Raw genomic sequence first — 20,796 nt, 5'->3', positions numbered from 1 at the left:
AGAACACCGTCAGCTTTCGGGTAATCACCAGTGTAGTGGACGACGAGGGCAGATACGTCATCCTAGTCTGCACCATAAATAACAAGACCTACACAATTGTCTCTATGTACGCCCCTAACTCCAGGCAGATTTCATTTCTTAAAGACACCCTGGCGGTAGTAGCAAAGGTTAAAAAGGCGCCCTGTTAGTCTGCGGGGACTTTAACATCACCCCCTGTCCTAATATTGATAAATTCGTGCCCCCTCAAAAGAAAGAAAATACCCGATCACTCTCTCAGACCCTCCTAGCGGAAGAACTCTATGATGTTTCCGAGCGGGATTACACCTTCTACTCACACTCCCATAGAGGTGACTCCAGAATTGACCTAATGGTCACAGATAAATGGTTATTACAGGACGTCTAAAAGGCCGCGATAGGGAACATAACCTGGTCGGACCACGCCCCGGTCTCTGGTCAAATTACAGAGGGACACAACTATCCAACATATTCTCTATGGAGAGTGAATAACTACCTTATCACATCCCATAAAATTAGTCCCCAATTGCAGAAAGCATTATCATAATATTTCACAATTAATAACACACCTGATGTGTCCGTATCTACAGTATGGTGCGCCCACAAGGCCGACATCTGGGGTAAAATAGCGTTCCAGAATAAAAAAGCAACACTACACCAAATAGAGGAAATTAATCAAAACATAGCCGCACTAGAAGAGGCTCACAAACGTAGCCCCTCAAACAATCCTCCAAACATTACAGAAACTAAGGTATGAACTACACCAACTGCTCCAACCCAAATACGAGCACAATCTACGGAAAAGTAAAGCCAAATATTACTGGCAGGGAAACAAAGCGGGCAAAATTTTAGCCAATAAAATCAGAGCCAAAATAACCAAAGATTGTCCCACGTACAGGGCGACCAAAAAATATAATATATAACCCTAAGGAAATTGCGAACACCTTCTCAGAATACTATTCCTCCCTCTATAATCTGCAGGAAAATACCGCAATACCACAACTCACCCCCAACTAATAAATCAGTTCTTAAAGAGCGTAAAACTTCCTAAAATACCGGAAGACGAATTACACATGTTGAATCAACCAATATCCCAAACAGAAATACAGCAAACCATTAGAGGAATGAAAAATAATAAGTCCCCCGGCCCGACGGTCTAACGAGCGAGTACTTCAAAATATTCCAAGATATGACATCAATTTTCCAAAATTTTATTCCTGTTTAACTCCCCGAAAAAGATCAATTGATGGCGCATCGTATCCATTGACTGACACCTGAGTATAAGGTTTGCATGGAGGTATTGATCGTATTGTAAGAACTTCGGGCAGAGATTTCCCCTATCCAGGGCTTCATATAGAAAAGGCCATGCCACTTTGTCAAAGGCCTTTTCGGCATCGAGACTCATCAGCATTGCAGGTGGCCTCAATCCATCTTGAGCCAGGACCGTGGCTGCGACCGCCATGCGAATATTTGCCACACTGCTCAGTCCCTGGCTAAATCCTGTTTGAGCCTCACATAGGAGGCCAGGTAGCAGCATCTGCAGTCAGTTCACCAGGATCCTCACCAAGAGTTTATAGTCGTGGTTGAGGAGTGAGAGTTGGCGATAAGATTGTGGCAATAGTGCGTCTCCTGAAGAAAAATCACATCTGGTCGGAATCATTTTATGTGTATTAGAACTGCATTTAAGGGTGGTGTTAAGGCCCGCAACGTTCCACAGCAAGAATCATAAGTGCGGTGAGGTGTAAATGGTGTCAGAATCTGATGTGTGGGGTATACTTATCCTGGGTCCTAGGGTGAGGTCAGCGCGGTGTGTAGTAGTACGGTGTGTCCATCCCTTTCGGTCCCAGGAAGCCGCAGGTATGAACAGGTATTAAGGGAGGTAACAGAGAACAATAAAAAAATAAACATAGTTAACTTTACAAATCGGTGGTGGGAGCTCGCCGGGAATATACCAGGAGAGCCGTGCCACCACCAAAGAGAACACTCTACAACAGAAACAACAGTCCTCCTAGAGTGAGAAATAACATATATAGCAGGTTTCATAAATCATCCCACTGTGACGTCTCCAGGGCGTTGGAATCTTCTGTATGCCATTGTAGGGAGATGGGCCGGGCCAGTAACATTCCTAATAATACATCCGGTACTACCCCCCCATGGCCAGCTAGGGTTGGTAAATGTTACAATGACATTTCCCAGTGAATGCATTTGTATTGGTTGAAAGCAATGTTAAAGTTGAAAAACGCATCAAAAATGCTGCGTCTGAACATAGCCCAAGTGGCGGAGGAAGATTTTGGTCTGGGGTTAATTATTTTGCCTTATATAAAAGTCATTAACCTGGAAAGGATGCACCTTAACATTTCCCAGCAAAATCCACTTTGAATTTGTTTTTGTATGTTTTTTGTTGCACCGGTAAAAATGGCAAGAAACTCTGACAACATTGTTTACAGCTGTGACCTAGGAGTGACAAATGCTTCCAGGGGTGATCCCCATGATATTCCCATGTCATTTGAGCAGTGTTTCCATCATTTTCAGATGTTTTTAGACCTTAAAAGGACCCCCGGGGATCGCGGTAAAAATGCTCGGGTCTCCCATAGACTTACATTGGGCTCGTTGTTCTGTCCGAGTACCCGAGTATTCCAGTTTGCTTGACCCGAACAACAAGCACCCGAGCATTTTAGTGCTCGCCCATCACTAGCCATAACCAATGTGGACATGTCCAGTTCAATAATGTTGCAATGCTTACCCATAGTAAGGGAGGATAGGATGAACCTACCACGCTCCCCCGACGCACGTTTAGCATATCAGCTTTCTCAAGAGGAATTGCCATTGGAGTCCTGTCCCATTAGCTATTTATATGATAATCTCATCTGCCAATTACAGTGGAGCATGCGTCATTATGATTTGCTTCTACCCACCACCATCATTGCAGCATGAATGTCGGGTTAAATCAAACCCAGTGACACCATAGACTCGCATGGATCACATAGCAGATGACCTGACAGTGCAGAAAGGCACAGGAGCACAGCGTGCAGGCGCACATTGGCGGCCATTTTTAAGAATTCAGCTGGAAACAGCCATGTATAAGGACAATGTTTTGGCATAAAAGGCATGGAATCGCATCGTAAGGAAAACCAGACTTGAAGGAATGGGGAGGGAACATAAAATTGTACAAAGTGCTGAGTGCCAGAGTCGGTGAATAAAAGTTATTAATGTGCACATACATTATGGTAAGGACTTGTGGAAATATTAGAGATAATATGTAAATGAACAAATACTGACACTGTGTGAAAGGGTGTCAGGACAAAGGGAGAAATAATGAGCAGAAAAAAATAAAATATGTGAAAAAACAAAAATGAATGAAAAATAAGAATAATGTAAAAAGTGAAAGTACAAGTGAGTCTAAGAAGATGAGATACAGTAGGTCTGTCAGTTGCTGAGCTCAATTCCCTCAATATCCATGGGTGAATGCCATCTGGGCCGGGGGATTTGCCACTGTTCAGTTTGCTCAGACGCTGGCGACCTTCTCTTGTGTTACACTAGCTACAGTAGGGTTCAGTATAACAGCAGTCCAGTATGACTAACCCGATTAATCCCTGTTTTTGGTGTAAATTAAATTACGTGTCACACAATTTACCAGTTGGTGCAGTAGATTCTAAGAAAACCACCAGACTCCGCATTCATGATCTGCAGGTTTTTGAGTCTGTGTATTAGAATAATAGAAAGGCGGTGATCACAATAATAGCTGTGTGGAGATCAATCAGTGAGGGCAATCATTCTGTGAAGAGACAGCTGTGAATCTGGTGGCCCTTATCTAAGGGTGAGGCCAGGACATGTTGTACATGCATTTCTCCTTGAAACCCTGAGAAATATGGGTCGTTCGAGACATTGTTCAGAAGAACAGAGTACTTTGATTAAAAAGTTGATTGGAGATGGTAAAACTTATAAAGAAGTGCAGGCAATGATCGGCTGTTCAGCTAAAATGATCTCCAATGCTTTACCATGGAAAGCCAAACCAGAGCGACATGGAAGAAAACGGAAGATGACCATTCAAATGGATGGAAGAATAGCCAGAATGGCAAAGGCTCAGCCAATGATCAGCTCCAGGATGATCACAGACGTCTCACGTTACCTGTGAGGACTGTGACAGAAGACGCCTGTGTGAAGCTAATCTCTTAGCAAGAAGTCCCCGCAAAGTCCCACTGTTAATGAAAGACATGTACGGAAGTGGACACAATTTACCAAAGAACACATCAACTGGTCTAAAGAGAAATGGAGAAACATTTCATGGACTGATGAAAGTGGAATTGTTCTTTTTGGATCCAAGGGCCGCAGACAGGTCGTCAGACATCTCCAAACTCTGCATTCTAGCCTCGGTACACTCTGAAGACAGTGACGCATGGTGGTGCCGGCATCATGATATGGGCATGTTTCTCTTACTATGGTGCCGGGCCTATTTACCGCTCACCAGGGATCATGGACCAGTTTGTATATATTACAATACTTGAAGAGGTCACGTTGCCTTACGCTGAAGAGGATATGTCCTTGAAATGAGTTTCACCAAGACAACAACCCTAAACACCCCAGTAAACGAGCAAAATCTTGGATCCCATCCAACAAAATTGAGGTTATGGAGAGGCCAGCTCTAATCCCGGACCTCAATTCGATAGAACACTTGTGGGGCGACATCAAAAATGCCGTTTCTGAGGCAAAGCCAACAAATGCCAAAAAATTGTGTGGGATGTAGTCCGAGCATCCTGGGCTGGAATAACAGCTGACAAGGGCCAGAAGTTGGTTTACTCTATGCAACATAGATGTGAAGCCGGTCTAAAAATCTGTGGGTAACAGCTAGAGATGAGCAAATTTGTTTGAAAAATGATTGTCAAACAGAAATTCGACACAAATATGGTGCATTCGGATCTGTGATTAGAAACCCGAGCAAAATGTAAAAAAAATCAAGAAAAATCGCTAACATTCGGTGCAAAGTGCAGGAAAATATTTGTGTTGCCACAAAAATATTTTCAGCACTTTAGTAACGATAATGGTGGTGTATCATGAGTGTTTGGCACATGTTTGATGAGGGGAGGGGTGTTCAGAGCTCAGAGGCGCGGCGTGCTTGTAAGCACAACAGTCAGCCAATCAGGGTGCAGGAAACACAATGTCCTGACACTACGGCTTGTGTCATTGGCTGCTGAAATCACATGTCGCTCTCCATATAAATAGCGGACATCTTGTTTTAGCGCCATTTGTACATTGTAACAGCGCAGAGAGGCTGCTCCTGACGCTGCCACTGTTTACAGCAAGATTTCAGCTATTTAGTTAGGCCGTTGTATATCAGACAGATCGTGTAGCTAGATAGTGTCCAGTGCGGCTGTAAAATTTACCTTCCCGCATTTCTTTTTTGGACATTACTGAGGTCCACAGACAAAACCAGCCGTTCACGGCTTCTATTGTCATCCATGCACGAGTATTGCATTCTAATTCACATGTAGCTAGTGATAAAATATTAAACAGCCTGCTGTATCCCACCTTGTCATTCAGTGCTGTGGTGATAAAAAACCTAAGGCACATATAAAAAAAGATTTTTAATTGCAAAAGGTTTGACAGCCCCGCACACATACACACAGCCACACAGACCACTGCACACAGATACAGCCCCACAGACCACTGCACACAGATACAGCCCCACAGACCACTGCACTCAGATACAGCCCCACAGACCACTGCACACAGATACAGCCCCACAGACCACTGCACACAGATACAGCCCCACAGACCACTGCACACAGATACAGCCCCACAGACCACTGCACACAGATACAGCCCCACAGACCACTGCACACAGATACAGCCCCACAGACCACTGCACTCAGATACAGCCCCACAGACCACTGCACACAGATACAGCCCCACAGACCACTGCACACAGATACAGCCCCACAGACCACTGCACACAGATACAGCCCCACAGACCACTGCACACAGATACAGCCCCACAGACCACTGCACACAGATACAGCCCCACAGACCACCTCCGTCACACACATTCTCTGCCCATTAGACTTACATTGGACTCGCTACGAGTACCCGAGTATTAGGAGCTACTCACTAATCCCTATCCCTGACCTGTGTGAATACCTCTCTAATAAGGCTGATGTCTGCATTCCTGGGTGAATGTGGACACCTCTGTCAGCAATGCCTGCATTTATGGGTAAGTAGGGACCTGCTGTAATTAAAATCACCACCTGGTGGAGGGCGGAGTGCTTGGTCAGTAAGCTAATATACGAGACAAAAAAACTGACTGGCACATCCAGACTAGTGTGAATAGGTGCATACCAAGAGGAGCAACCCCAATATACAATATACAAAGAAAGGTTGCACTCTATCATGCTAAAGCATGTCAATGTGGAATATATGAAATTTGACATATTCCACATTGACATGCTTTAGCATGATAGAGTGCAACCTTTCTTTGTATACTTTGCCTGCTCCAGTCACGCAAGTTGTGTGCTCATTTCTGCCATTCGCACCCCTCTCATCGACTTGCATTGATACACGGTGGAATTCCACCCTGCACATGTTGCGGCGACTGTGGCAGCAGCAACAAGCCCTGATGCAGTATGTCATGTCGTATAGCCAGGGCCAACATAGTATGCACATGGCGCATGTCACATTTACAGAGTGCACACAGATTAAGGACCTCTGCACCCTTCTGCACAGTTTTGAAATGGCTACTAAGATGGTTATCACTGATGCCGCCATCATCAGCATCACTATTCTGGTCATCTATATGCTGGAGAAGACTTTGAATAGCCAGCGGGAAGAGATGGTGGTCCCAGAAGAAGAGGAGGAAGCAGAGGAGGAAGCAGAAGGGATAATATTGTCTTTAAGTTCAAGACTGTCGCCACACAGGTGGGTGCCAAGGGAGGGTGGATTACTGTGATCGATGAAGGCTGGTGATAACAGACAAGCTGTTATTGAAGGGGCAAGATCCAAGGAACAAATGGAGGAGAAAGAGGTGATGGGCGAGTAACTGTCAGATGAAGAGGATGATCCTCCCCTCTCTGTTGTTCGTGGTTGGTGGGATGGGACGGAGGAAACGAGCCTCATTGTTACCCAGCCACCAACACAGCATGGGCTTGGACCTCATGGTAGAGCCCTACATACGAGTGCCTTCTTGCTGCACTATCTGCAACATGATTTCCGTATAGTCATGATTAGGAATAATGCTGACTGCTGGGTTGCCACTTTATTAGATCCACTTTATAAAACTAAATTTTGCAGATGATCCCCGCCCTAGAAAGGGAACAGTGAATGCTGGAGTATTGAAACACGCTTTTACACAACCTTAAGAGAGCTTTTCCCCAAGACAGCAGTGAAGCACATCGTTCACATCGCGGTTGTAGACTTCCAACCTCTGGACAGTCATTTCTTCAACGCCAAAACATTAGCAGCAGCAGCAGTGGTGAAGTAGAAGAAGCAATTTCTGTGAGTCCTTTGACACTTTTTAGGCCAACGCATGACGTGGGTTACTTGCTTACGTATTTTGGCCAAAATATTAACTAATACCTCTCATATTTTCTATATGTGTTTTTTGCACTATATTTTTCAGGGTGCAGTTGGGCCCATTCGGTCTTGTAAACTGTGGTGTCTGTTCACATGGGATGCATTTGGATGGCACTAGGCAGCCCGCCTGATCTAATAGTATGGGCGTAACTAATAGGCTGTTAGCCTGGATGCTGTGCATTCCCATTGTGTGAACAGCGCCACATACAAGTCTTCATTGTGCATTAATATACCAAGCAACCGCCCCTCCATACACTGGTAGTTTGTGAGCGGTTGTCTCATCGGTATTCTTGCACCTGTGTTGCCCCCATCCTAACTATATGGGCGCACTCACCCTGATAGTGCATTTGTTTGGAGGCCTGGGCAGGTCGGCATCTCTGCTTTTTGCTGTTTTTGAACATTTGACATTTGCCTGAATTTTTATATCTACACGATTTACACAAATTATATTTTCTTGTCTTAACTCTTTACTATTTAACATTATAAGTTGTGTATTTCTGTAATTATTTGCATGTATATATGATTAATTACCACTTCTGTCTCTGTAAAAACAATCCCCTTTAACCCCTTTCTGACATCGGGTGTAAATGTACGCTGATGTCGGACTCCCTCCTTTTGATGTGGGCTCCGGCGCTGAGCCTACATCTTTTCTCGCACATGATGGGCCAGAAATCCCGCACATTGGTGACCCTGTCATGTGATCGCAGGTCACCGATAGGTTGGCATGACAACCAGAAGTCTCCAGCAGACCTCTATGGTTGTCACTGCCGGATCCTATGAGCACTGCCCAGTGGTCACCGCTCATATCAAGTGAGCATCTCTGCTACATGCAGGTGATCTGATCATTGCCTGCATGTAGCAGAGCCGATCGGGTTATAGCAGCTTCTAGCCTCCTATTGAGACTATTGAAGCATGCCTGTGGAGACATGGGGTGCCCTGGTCCGCTGGCTGAAACCACATGGATCAGGGATCGTCCCATTGAATGCTCTCCCTTTAACATGGGCATAACGCTACTCAGACAACACACAGTGAAGGTAAAACAGTGTGGCACACAACAGGCAGATAACACATAGAACAGTCCCAGCAAAATACCCAACAGAGTGCACATTACAGAGTCTCACCCTTCCGCTGATTCACTCCCAGGGTCGCTACCCCACCTGTGGCACGCACAGAGAGGAGGTAACGACAAGCGTAGGAAGATGACACTCCATACAGTCCATACAAGGTAAAAGACCAGTTGATCCGAGGATCACAACCTGGCTTCTCCAAACGTATCCATGGTTCAACGATGGTGAATGGATCAGATCTGCATTCTTCCAACCAAGGCTGAAAACCCCTAGGTTGTTTCCTGTAGAATGATAGATCCGTGTCCCTCGTGATGTAAAAACTATATGAAGTATATAGTTTGAGGTCTGGGATCTGCCAATATGTGGCTAGCTTTCTGTTTCGGATAACATGATACATGATTTTAGTTATTTTTTGTCTAGTCTCACTTGAACATAAATCAATATTAAATAGTCTCCTGATGTGTCCTCTTTGGTGATCACAATGAAACACGTAGAAATAAGAGGCTTGGAGAGTGAGTGTGTAAATGTCACCTCACCCCATATACTGAAATGTGGAGTATATGTTTTTTCTATTAGTCACCTTCTGATTAATCTTGAGGGGATGAATTATGGGTATAGTTTTATATTTGGAATTAATAAAGTTTAGTTTTATCCTTTTGTCAGCAAACATGAGGAATGACAAGAGACAACCCATTTAAGAAGGTTCAATTTTGGTTAAAACTATTCCAACATTATAAACATAAAAAAGGCTTCTCCCCTATGTGACATCTCTGATGTTTATTAACAGCTGATTTCCAAGCAAAATATTTCCCACATTAAGAAAATGAAAACGGCTTCTCCCCTGTGTGACTGCTCTGATGGTGATCAGGAAGCGCTTTCTGGTTAAAATATTTCCCACATTCTGAACAGGAAAATGGCTTCTCCCCTGTGTGGGTTCTCTGGTGAGGTGGCTCAGTGGTTAGCACTGCAGCCTTGCAGTGCTGTAGTCTTGGGTTCAACTCCTACCAAGGACAACATTTGCAAGGAGTTTGTATGTTCTCCCTGTGTTTGCATGGGTTTCCTCCCACACTCCAAAGACATACTGATAGGGAATTTACATTGTGAGCCCCATTGGGGACAGCGATGATAATGTGTGCAAACTGTAAAGGGCTGTGGAATATGTTAGCACTATATAAAAAGAAAGATTATTATTAGTAAGATTCCATTTCTGGTTAAAATATTTCCCACATTGTGAACAGGAAAAATGGCTTCTCTGATGTGATCAAGATTTAGCTTCCATTTAACATGAAAGAAGTTTCTCCCCTGTGTGTTATTTGGTGCCTAACACAATCTGATTTATGTGCAAAACATTTCCCACATTCTGAACATGAAAAACGCTTCTCACCTGTGTGAGTTCTATGGTGATTAACTAAATCTGATTTCTGGATAAAACATTTCCCACATTCTAAACATGAAAAAGGCTTCTCCCCTGTGTGAGTTCTCTGGTGCTTAACCAAATCTGATTTCTGGTAAAAACATTTCTCACATTCTGAACAGGAAAAAGGCTTCTCCCCTGTGTGAGTTCTCTGGTGTCTAACCAAATCTGATTTATGTGCAAAACATTTCCCACATTCTGAACAGGAAAAAGGCTTCTCCCCTGTGTGAGTTCTATGGTGATTAACCAATTGTGATTTCCAGTTAAAATATTTCCCACATTCTGAACAGAAAAAAGGCTTCTCCCCTGTGTGAGTTCTTGATGATTAACCAAATCTGATTTCTGGTTAAAACATTTCCCACATTCTAAACAGGAAAAAGGCTTCTCCCCTGTGTGAGTTCTATGGTGATTAACCACATCTGATTTCAGTGTAAAGCATTTCCCACATTCTGAACAGGAAAAAGGCTTCTCCCCTGTGTGAGTTCTGTGGTGTGCAACAAAATGTGATTTCCATGTAAAACATTTCCCACATTCTGAACATGAGAATGACTTCGCCTTAGGAGCAGTTTGTTTTTTAATGCCTCTTTTGTGACTTTGATTTCCCTTAGTAGTCGGTAATGAATCAGGAGATGTGACCTGTTTCATAGGATCAGATGACAGATCTTTGCTGTGAATGGATGATGATATATCTGAAGTAATGGCTATCACTTCAGTTTTATCTTCTAGAATCTCAAGATCATCAGATTTCAAAACTGAAGATGTCAGCTGTTCCTCTGATCTCCTGGGACAGTCATCTGCTAAGATAAAAACAATTATTTATTTATAAAATATGCTTGAGTTTTATATTTTTGAACATTTCTACTTAAACTGTCCATAAAAATGGCAAGCTATGTAAAAAGCTTTAATTATTTACCACGACAATGACAGTTCACAGTCTAATAGAAAACCTTGTTGGATGAACCAGTAGTATGTGGTGTTCAACTGTTTGCTCATTCTGCCTCCCAAATGTAAAGTATAAAAAAAAAATCAATGTTATGTAGGCGAAAATAATACCAATTCTTATCTCACAAAAACAAGTCCCCACTCAGGTCCATCATCTGTCATTGGAAAAACAGAGGTTCCCGCACTATTAGTGGCTCAAAGGCTGCTGAAAAGCAACAAGGTTTCTATAAACCAATCCAGCAAAATCCGCTCTCACTTCGGAGTCTTGCAGTGTGCGCAAACAACATTTAGGATCCCTGTATTTAGCAATATTATAGAGAGAAGAACCCACTTAATTTGCGGTGTCTCCTGGAGCACAATCTGGGCACTATATGCTGGGTAATAAAATATCAAATGTGTAATTTTCACTCTCCAACATCCACTATTCATTTCCGGAAAGTTGCTGTGGAGTCAAAATATTCACTCCTCCTACACACATGGTCAAAATTGTTGGTACCCCTCGTTTAATAACAGAAAAACCCACAATGGTCACAGAAATAACTTGAATCTGACAAAAGTAGAAATAAATAAAAAATCCATGAAAATGAGCAAATGAAAGTCAGACATTGCTTTTCAACCATGATTCCACAGAATTAAAAATAAATAAATAAAACTCATGAAATAGGCCTGGACAGAAATGAAGGTTCCCTTAACTAAAATATATTGTTGCACAACCTTTTGAGGCAATCACTGCAATCAAACGATTCCTGTAACTCTCAATGAGACTTCTGCACCTCTCGACAGGTATTTTGGACCACTCCTCAAGAGCAAACTGCTCCAGTTGTCTCGTGTTTGAAGGTTGCCTTTTCCGGACGACATGTTTCAGCTCTTTCCAAAGATGCTCATTAGAATTTAGGTCAGGGCTCATAGAATGCCACTTGAGAATAGTCCAAAATTTTCCTCTTAGCCATTCTTGCGTGTTTTAGCTGTGTATTGTGTGTCATTATCCTGTTGCAAGACCCATGACCTGTGACTGAGATTCTAGACACCCTGTGCCATATGCAGCAAAGCAGCCCCAGAACGTAACCGAGTCTCCTCCATGTTTCACAGTAGGGACAGTGTTCTTTTTGTGATATGCCTCATTTTTCCACCTGAGAACATAGAGCTGATGTGCCTTGCCAGAAAGTTCCATTTATATCTCATCTGTCCATAGGAAATTCTCCCAGAAGATTTGTAGCTTGTCAACATGTAGTTTGGCAAATTCCAGTCTTTTTTTAATGATTTTTTTCAACAATGGTGTCCTCCTTGGTTATCTCCCATGAAGACCACTTTTGGCTCATACAATGACAGACGGTGCAATCTGACACTGATGTTCCTTGAGCTTGAAGTGCACCTTTAATCTGTTTAGAAGTTTTTCTGGGCTCTTTTGTTACCATTCGTATTATCCGTCTCTTTGATTTGTCATCAATTTTCCTCCTGCGGCCACATCCAGGGAGGTTGGCTCCAGTCCCATGGAGCTTACATTTCTGAATAATATGTACAATTGTAGTCACAGGAACATGAAGCTGCTTGGAGATGGTCTTATAACTTTTACCTGTAACATGTTTGTCTATAATTTTCCTTCTAATCTCCTGAGACATCTCTCTTCTTTGCTTCCTCTCGTCCATGTTGAGTGTGATACACACCATGTCACCAAACAGCACAGTGAGTATCTGTAGCCTCTATACAGGTCACTCACTGATTCCAAGACTGTAGACACCTGTGATGCAAATTAGTGAACATACCTTGATTTACACATTCTGTGGAAGCTTGGTTGAAAAGCAATGTCTCACTTTCATTTGTAAATTTTCATAGATTTTTTATTTATTATTACTTTTGTATTACTTTTGTCAGATTCAAGTTATTTCTGTGACCATTGTGGATTTTTCTGTCATTAAACGAGGGGTACCAACAATTTTGACCATGTGTGTATAGAATACATCCATCAATGAATTAATTAATTACATGGAATTACTTTATGGGGATTTCGACTATTTTGGTTTTCGGTCTTTTTTTTCATATTAGGGCTTCTGCATATGGTGTGTCCAATCTCATCTGGGATCTGTTCCTACTGTCCATCTGGAGTAATCTGCTCCCTACTTCAGCCAGTTGGAAAGTACCACACCCTACTAAAGCGCAAAGCACATGGCCAGAATCTACCAGTTACAGTGTTGTCTCCTCTGGTTCAGTCCTCTGTGCTCAGCTTGCGGCTTGTGTATTTGTTTCCTGCTGTCACTGTGGCCCGTTTACTGACTACTCTTATGTCTTCTGATTCTGGCCTTCTGGTTCTGACCCAGCTACCTGACTATTCTTCTTGCCATCTAACACCACATAATAGCAGGTAACACCATGGTCCAAGCCTAGGGGTCCCAGTGTAAGTCCAGATCCACGTAATGGTGTTAAAGGGCGATGAGCAAGGCAATCCTTGGGATATAGAAAGCAGAGAAGATAGAGCAAAGCATGGTCATGGAGGACATCTTTTGAGCTGCCAGGTGACCATGAACAGTGCTCCCAATACATTTTGTCTACAAACTATTCCAGCTAGATCTGCATTCAAATAGCTAAATGGCGCTCCTTCCCTTCTGAACACTGCCATGTGCCCAGACAGTAGTGTACAACCGTATGTAGGGTATAGTGCGAAGCTGGAAAATAATTTGTAAGATCCATTTGTTTTCTATTATCCTTTGTGAATAATTTATCACCACATAAAGTGACACACGTCAGATATTAATAATGGGGCCTGATTAAGAACACAAAACTGGCTGCAGGAAGAGGTTAAATCAGAGGATTTTGGACACTACTGTAATCAAACACTGTGACTATAGACAATAACATCTACTGAAATGATCAAACTCCACAGTCTCCATCAGTAATAAATGAGTAGCTAGTGGTGAAACCTCTCTGGGGTAATTATTATTATTATTTATTTCTATAGCGCCATTAATTCCATGGTGCTGTACATGAGAAGGGGGGTTACATACAAAGTTATAGATATTGTTAACAGTAAACAAATTTACAATGACAGACTGGTACAGAGGGGAGAGGACCCTGTCCTTGCGGACTTACATTCTATGGGATAGTGGGGAAGAGACAGAACGTCGGGGGTGCAGCAGCTCTGGTGGAGATGAGGCGGCAGAATCGTCATTGCAGGCTGTAAGCTTTCCTGAAAAGATGGGTTTTCAGGTTCCGTTTGAAGGAACTGAGGGTGGTGGATAATCGGACGTGGTGAGGCATGGCATTCCAGAGGATAGGGGATATTCGGGAGAAATCTTGGCAGGCGGTTGTGTGAGGAAAGAATAAGTGTGGAGGAGAGTAGGAGGTCTTGGGAGGATCGAAGATTATGTGAGGGAAGATATTGGGAGATTAGTTCAGAGATATAGGGAGGGGAAAGTTTGTGGGTGACTTTTTAGGTCAGTGTTAGTAGCTTGAACTGGATTCGTTGGGGAATTGGGAGCCAATGGAGAGATTTGCAGAGGGGGGGAGACAGGGGAGTGGCGAGGAGAGAGGTGGATTAGTCGGGCAGCAGAATTGAGGACAGACTGGAGTGGTGCAAGAGAGTTAGCAGGGAGGCCACAGAGGAGAGTGTTGCAGTAGTCAAGGTGGGAGATGATGAGGGCATGTACAAGAGTTTTAGTAGATTGAGGACTGAGGAAGGGACGGATTCTGGAAATATTTTTGAGTTGGAGGCGACAGGAGGTAGCAAGAGATTGGACGTGTGGTTTGAAGGACAGGGCAGAGTCGAGAATTACAGCGGATTTCACGTGCTGGAGAGAGTGTGATACCGTTTACCATAATAGATAGATCGGGTAGGGAAGATATGTGAGATGGAGGAAAGATAATGAGTTCAGTTTTATCTACGTTGAGTTTTAGGAAGCGAAAGGTGAAAAAGGAGGATATGGGATTCCGGACAGCAGAAAGGTGACATCTGGGCCAGAGAGGTAGATCTGAGTGTCGTCCGCATAGACATGGTACTGGAAGCCATGGGACTTTATGAGTTGTCCTAGGCCAAGAGTATAGATGGAAAAAAGTAGGGGCCCCAGGACAGAGCCTTAGGGGACTCCAACAGAGAGGGGGCGGGATGAGGAGGTAGTGTGGGAGTGGGAAACGCTGAATGTGCGGTCAGAAAGGTATGAGGAAATCCAGGACAGGGCAAGGTCTTTGATGCCAAGGGAAGAAAGAATCTGTAGAAGTAGGCAGTGGTCAACTGTGTCAAAGGCAGAGAACTGGTTAAGGAGGATGGAGAACTGTCTGTTAGCTTTGGCTGTGCGCAAGTCTTTAGTACTATTGGTCAGTAATTTTGGGTTGAGGAAAGGACGGATTCTGGAAATATTTTTGAGCTGGAGGCGACAGGAGGTAGAAAGAGCTTGGATGTGCGGTTTGAAGGACAGGGCAGAGTCAAAGGTTACTCCGAGGCAGCGGACTTCCGGTACTGGGGAAAGTGTGATGTCATTAATTGTTTTAGTTAGGTTGGGTAAGGAAGATCTGTGAGATGGAGGAAAGATGATGAGTTCAGATTTGTCCACTAATCTTCACTCTCCTTCGCTATCCCCAAACCCCTGCACCCTCGAACCAAATAACTATCTTCCCTTCTCTATTACCCCCACCTCGCTTTATCTGCAGACATACTCCTTAACCGCAGACCTATCCTACTAACATACAATACAAGACGATCACTCTCCTTCACCCACCTGCTTTCCCTTTCTCTGCTTCTTCTCACTGCTGGTGACATATCCCACAATCCTGCCCCCCCCCGCCTCATACATCCCACTAATCCTCACCCCTATCTTTCTCACACTAAGAGAAACTACTGCAATCCCTCACACTTAAAACCTGTGCCACTGACCCCCTCCCTCCCGCACCCTCTTTCTGGAGCACTTTGGAATGCTCGCTCCATCTGCAACAAGCTCCACGTGATCCACAACCTCTTTATCTCCCGCAACCTTTCCTTCCTGGCCCTCACTGAGACCTGGCTGACACCCCCTGACACGGCCTCCCCGGCCGCACTGAGTTACGGCGGTATCCCCTTTACCTACACTCCTCGCCCTGGCAACAGACAAGGTGGAGGAGTGGGTTTCCTCCTTTCTAAAAACTGCTCCTTCAATCCTATCCAACCCCCACCCTCCCTTATCCTCCCTTCTTTCGAGGTTCACTCTGTCCGTATTTACTCTCCCTCTAATCTCTAAATGGCTGTCATATACCGACCACCGGGCTCAGCCACTGCCTTCATTGACCAATTCTCCACCTGGCTCCTCCACCTTCTCTCTTCTGACATCCTAACCATCATCATGGGGGACTTCAACATCCCTACTGACACCCTCCAGCCAGCAGCCTCCAAACTCCTGTCACTTACCTCATCCTTTGGACTTACTCAGTGGTCCTCCACAGCCACCCACACAGATGGACATACATTAGACCTCATCTTCACCCGCCTCTGTTCCCTATCTAATCTCACAACCTCTCCCTTCCCCCTATCTGACCACCATCATGCTTATGCATGCCCTCATCATCTCCCGCCTCGACTACTGCAACATCCTTTTCTGTGGTCTCCCTGCTAACACCCTCGCACCTCTCCAGTCCATCCTTAACTCTGCTGCCCGACTAATTCATCTCTCTCCTCACTACTCTTCCGCTTCTCCCCTCTGCAAATCTCTTCACTGGCTCCCATTCCCTCAGAGTATCCAGTTCAAATTACTAATACTGACCTACAAGGCAATCTATAACCTGTCTCCGCCATATGTCTCTGAACTCATCTCCCGATACTTTCCCTCACGTAATCTCTGGTCCTCCCAAGACTTCCTTCTCTCCTCCACACTCATTCGCTCCTCACCCAACCGCCTCCAAGACTTCTCCCGAACTGCCCCTATTCTCTGGAATTCTTTGCCCCAACAAGTCCGACTATCAATCACATTTGGATCCTTCAGATGGAACCTGAAAACCCACCTTTTCAAGAAAGCCTACAGCCTGCAATGACCCCGCTATCTCCTTCTCTCTCACCACTACCGGTGATATCACCTCAACCAACACCGGAACCGTTGCAACCCACCAACCTAGTCTCCTTCCCTACCATCCTGTAGAATGTAAGCCCGAAAGGGCAGGGTCCTCTCTCCCCTCTATCAGTCTATCATTGTTAGTTTGTTTACTGTAAGTGATATCTGTAATTTGTATGTAACCCCTTCTCATGTACAGCACCATGGAATCAATGGTGCTAAATAAATAATAATAATAATTAGTGGAGCAAAAATGGTGATGGCAAATGTAAGCATGGTTAAAGAGCAGAGTAAAAAAAACAAACAAGTAAAGTAAGAAAGCAGTGGTTAGGCTGTGTTCACACACACAGCGTTTTTTTAGCGTTTTTTACCGCGGTTTTCGCTATAAAACCGCTAAAAATAAGCTGCACAGTCATTTCTATGCATTTTGCACTTTTTGTGCACATTGATGTGTTTCTTACCGCGAAAAAACCGCATCGCGGTAAAAAACGCAGCATGCTCATTAATTTTGCGGATTTTCCCCGTTTTAGGCCTCTTCCATGCGGTTTTAAACCGCTGCGGAAAAAAACCGCATCAAAAAACGCAAGCGGAAAAATAGGTGCGGTTTCTGGGAAGGGATTCAGGTTTTTGAGCAGAAAATTTCTGCAACGTGTGCACTTAGCCTAAGTCTTAGGGTATGTGCACACGTTGCAGAAAATTTCTGCACAAAAACCTGAATCCCTTCCCAGAAACCGCACCTATTTTTCCGCGGCGGTTTTTGTGCGTTTTTTGCGCGGTTTTGATGCGTTTTTTACCGCAGCGGTTTCTAAAAGCATGGGAGAAGCCTAAACCGCGGAATAAAACGCAAAATTAATGTGCATGCTGCGGTTTTTACCGCGATGCGGTTTTTTCGCGGTAAAAAATGCATCAATGTGCACAAAAAGTGCAAAATGCATAGAAATGACTGTGCACCTTATTTTCAGCGGTTTTATAGCGGTTTTATAGTGAAAACAGCGGTAAAAACCGCTAAAAAAACGCTGTGTGTGAACACAGCCTTACCTTTTGACCGATTTCTGGTATATTTCTCATGTATCACTTTAAATATGTCACTTCAAATGATGTCACATCTGACCAAGGTCATTTCTGACCTTCTCTGTTCAACTTATACCATTCAAATGTCCATGAAATGAAGCCAGGTGAGGGAGGGAGGAGGAGGAGGGAGTTGGAGGACGGTTTACAGCAGGGGGCAATTAACAGATAATTAGAGTATGGGGCTCGGTGTCGTCACAATCTAAACTATCGTAAGGGCCAATATTTTCTGTCAGATGAGCTTCAAGAGGAAATATTACACATTTATAGAGAACTGTGTATAATAGTGCAGAGCTGAGATGTCTTAAAGGGAACCTGTCAGGATTGTGCTCAGTAACCTACAGACACTGTCAGGTCAGCGCCGTTATACTGATTACAGTGATACCTGGTGATGAAATCCGTCTTGTGGTTGTTGTGTAATCTGTATTTGTAGTTTTCATTTAATGATATTCTCGTGCTCGGAGGCGGGGCTGTGGGTGGGGCTGTGGGCGGGGCTTTGTGTTGCTCTGATTACATATTCATCTGTATTGGCTTATGACAGGTCGCTGACCCCTCACTGACCTGCCCCCATTATTACATAATGCATATAATAGCATTGATATTATTGGTGATAATGCCTATAATATTGTGGCTATTGTGAGGCTTAGAAAAAAAAAAAATTACATCCAGCAAAATGTCACCGGTGATGGCGGCGCCTGCACAGTAGCATCTATCTCTTACTTATACATGCTACTGCGCAGGCGCCGCCAACGTCGGTGAAATTTTGCTGGATGTAATTTTTTTTTTCTAACCTCACAATAGCCACAATATTATAGGCATTATCCCCAATAATATCAATGCTATTATATGCATTATGTAATAATGGGGGCAGGTCAGTGAGGGGTCAGCGACCTGTCATAAGCCAATACAGATGAATATGTAATCAGAGCAACACATAAAGCCCCGCCCACAGCCCCACCCCAAAGCACGAGAATCTCATTAACTGAAAACTACAAATAAAGATTACACAACAGTAAACCAGAGTTGCCCTCATTTATGGTGGACCATTGGAGCTACTATGGATCCTGAGCAGAAGATTAGAGAAAATAATATTGCTCCCCATTTCAGGAGAGATTGTGCAGTAATCTGAATTCCTTAGGATCAAAAACAATGTAATTGGTTGTAAATTCTATAGAAAAGGGCTTTCACTGCCCAAAGTCATTTGAACAGTTTTGGGTGGAGGAGAATGTTGTGGTCTAGAGGAAAAATGGTGATCATGGTAATACGGCCGGACTACACCACCGATAAAGCAGCCACAGCCGGTGACTGAGAGGAATCTGTGACTTCTCTGCATTCAGTGGTTACTACTCACCTGGGTAGTCATATGTGGGAATCTCCTCTGTAGTATTAATATGGGTCAGATCTTCACCCTGAAAAAAATATTGTAAAAGTCACTGACAGATGGAGAAGTCCCATCTATGATCAGCTCTAATCCTGCCATCTCCACCGCTCTCATTACACAAGTATAAAACATATAATACTGGTGGATAAAACAAGACTGAGCACAAGACCTTCACAGCCGTCTACACATCATAGGGGAGATCTCCTGACACCTTCTCTCCATCTACCTGATGATCCTGAGGAGCACTGGGATCTTCTTGTTTACAGTCCTGTGGAAGAAGAGGACGGGGACATCTCTCTGGTGTTGTCCTCTTACTGGATAGATCTGGAGGAAACACATACAGGGACTGAATTCATTCTCTACATACAGATAATTATAGGCCGTGTGTATTTAGTCCTGTCTATTACCTGGAGATGTGAGGGGCTGGGGAACCTCCATTATGACGTTCTTGTACAGATCTCTGTGTCCTTCTAAATACTCCCACTCCTCCATGGAGAAATAGACAGCGACATCCTGACACCTTATAGGAACCTGACACATACAATGATACCGTCATCCCCCGATCCCTTCATAGCGTTACTGTATAATGTCCCAGCATTCCCAGCAGTGTCACCTCTCCAGTCAGCAGCTCAATCATCTTGTAGATGAGTTCTAGGATCTTCTGGTCATTGATGTCCTCATGGATCAGGGGGTGAGGTGGAGGCCCCGTGATTGGGCTCAGGGGTCTTCCCCATCCCTCAGACACAGGGTCCTGACAGCGATCACTAGAGGTCTTCTTCACCACTGTGTAATCCTGGTAATGGAGAGACACATTAATAAATCTCACTCCAGACATTTCCAGAGTCCTCACCTCTCCAGTTCTGTCCATCTGTTATTCCCATAGATAAGAATGATGTAATGTGATGTCATCAGAATCTCTCACCTCTCCAGTGAGACGGAAGAGGATCTCTAGGGTGAGGTGTAACATCCTCTCCGCCATCTTGTCTCTGTCCATATCCATCCTTGATGGGTAAATCAGGAAAATTCTCTTCTGTAGAAGATCTTCACTGAGAGGATCCGATATTGTAGAGACCTGAATGAGAAGAAGATGATCCGATGTAACATCATAAGAATCCTGTGTAATAATACAATTACTGGAGATAATAAGGGAAACATATGAGGAGATTTATTATCTTACAGGGTTTAGTTTTCTTCCCTGACATCTACTAATAAAACCTATATATTTAGGCCACAGACAACAAGCAGTTTCCTCCTCGGAGTCGGCAGCTGAACACGTTCCTCATAGACTCATCTTCCATAACGCTAATTCTCCTCTCATTACCGACACTGGAATCGGCATTA

The 20,796-nt window shown here is 43.9% G+C and overlaps 1 protein-coding gene across 1 annotated transcript; it reads right to left on the bottom strand.

Annotated features, from left to right (window-relative positions):
• Positions 1-9,338: 9,338 nt before the first annotated feature.
• LOC141073901 (gastrula zinc finger protein XlCGF66.1-like) lies at positions 9,339-20,527 on the bottom strand (the record flags this gene model as incomplete). The annotated part of the gene is made up of 6 exons (XM_073561441.1): positions 9,339-10,853; positions 19,426-19,483; positions 19,682-19,779; positions 19,863-19,986; positions 20,069-20,248; positions 20,378-20,527. Coding segments are annotated over 6 exons (1,374 nt in total), but the record flags the coding sequence as incomplete, so codon positions are not given.
• Between the last annotated feature and the right edge of the window lie 269 nt (positions 20,528-20,796).

This window comes from Dendrobates tinctorius, unplaced genomic scaffold (assembly GCF_039654945.1).
Source record: "Dendrobates tinctorius isolate UK_male_01 unplaced genomic scaffold, ASM3965494v1 ptg000320l, whole genome shotgun sequence".
Classification (NCBI taxonomy): domain Eukaryota; kingdom Metazoa; phylum Chordata; class Amphibia; order Anura; family Dendrobatidae; genus Dendrobates; species Dendrobates tinctorius.
This window is presented reverse-complemented; position numbering and strand designations above follow the sequence as displayed.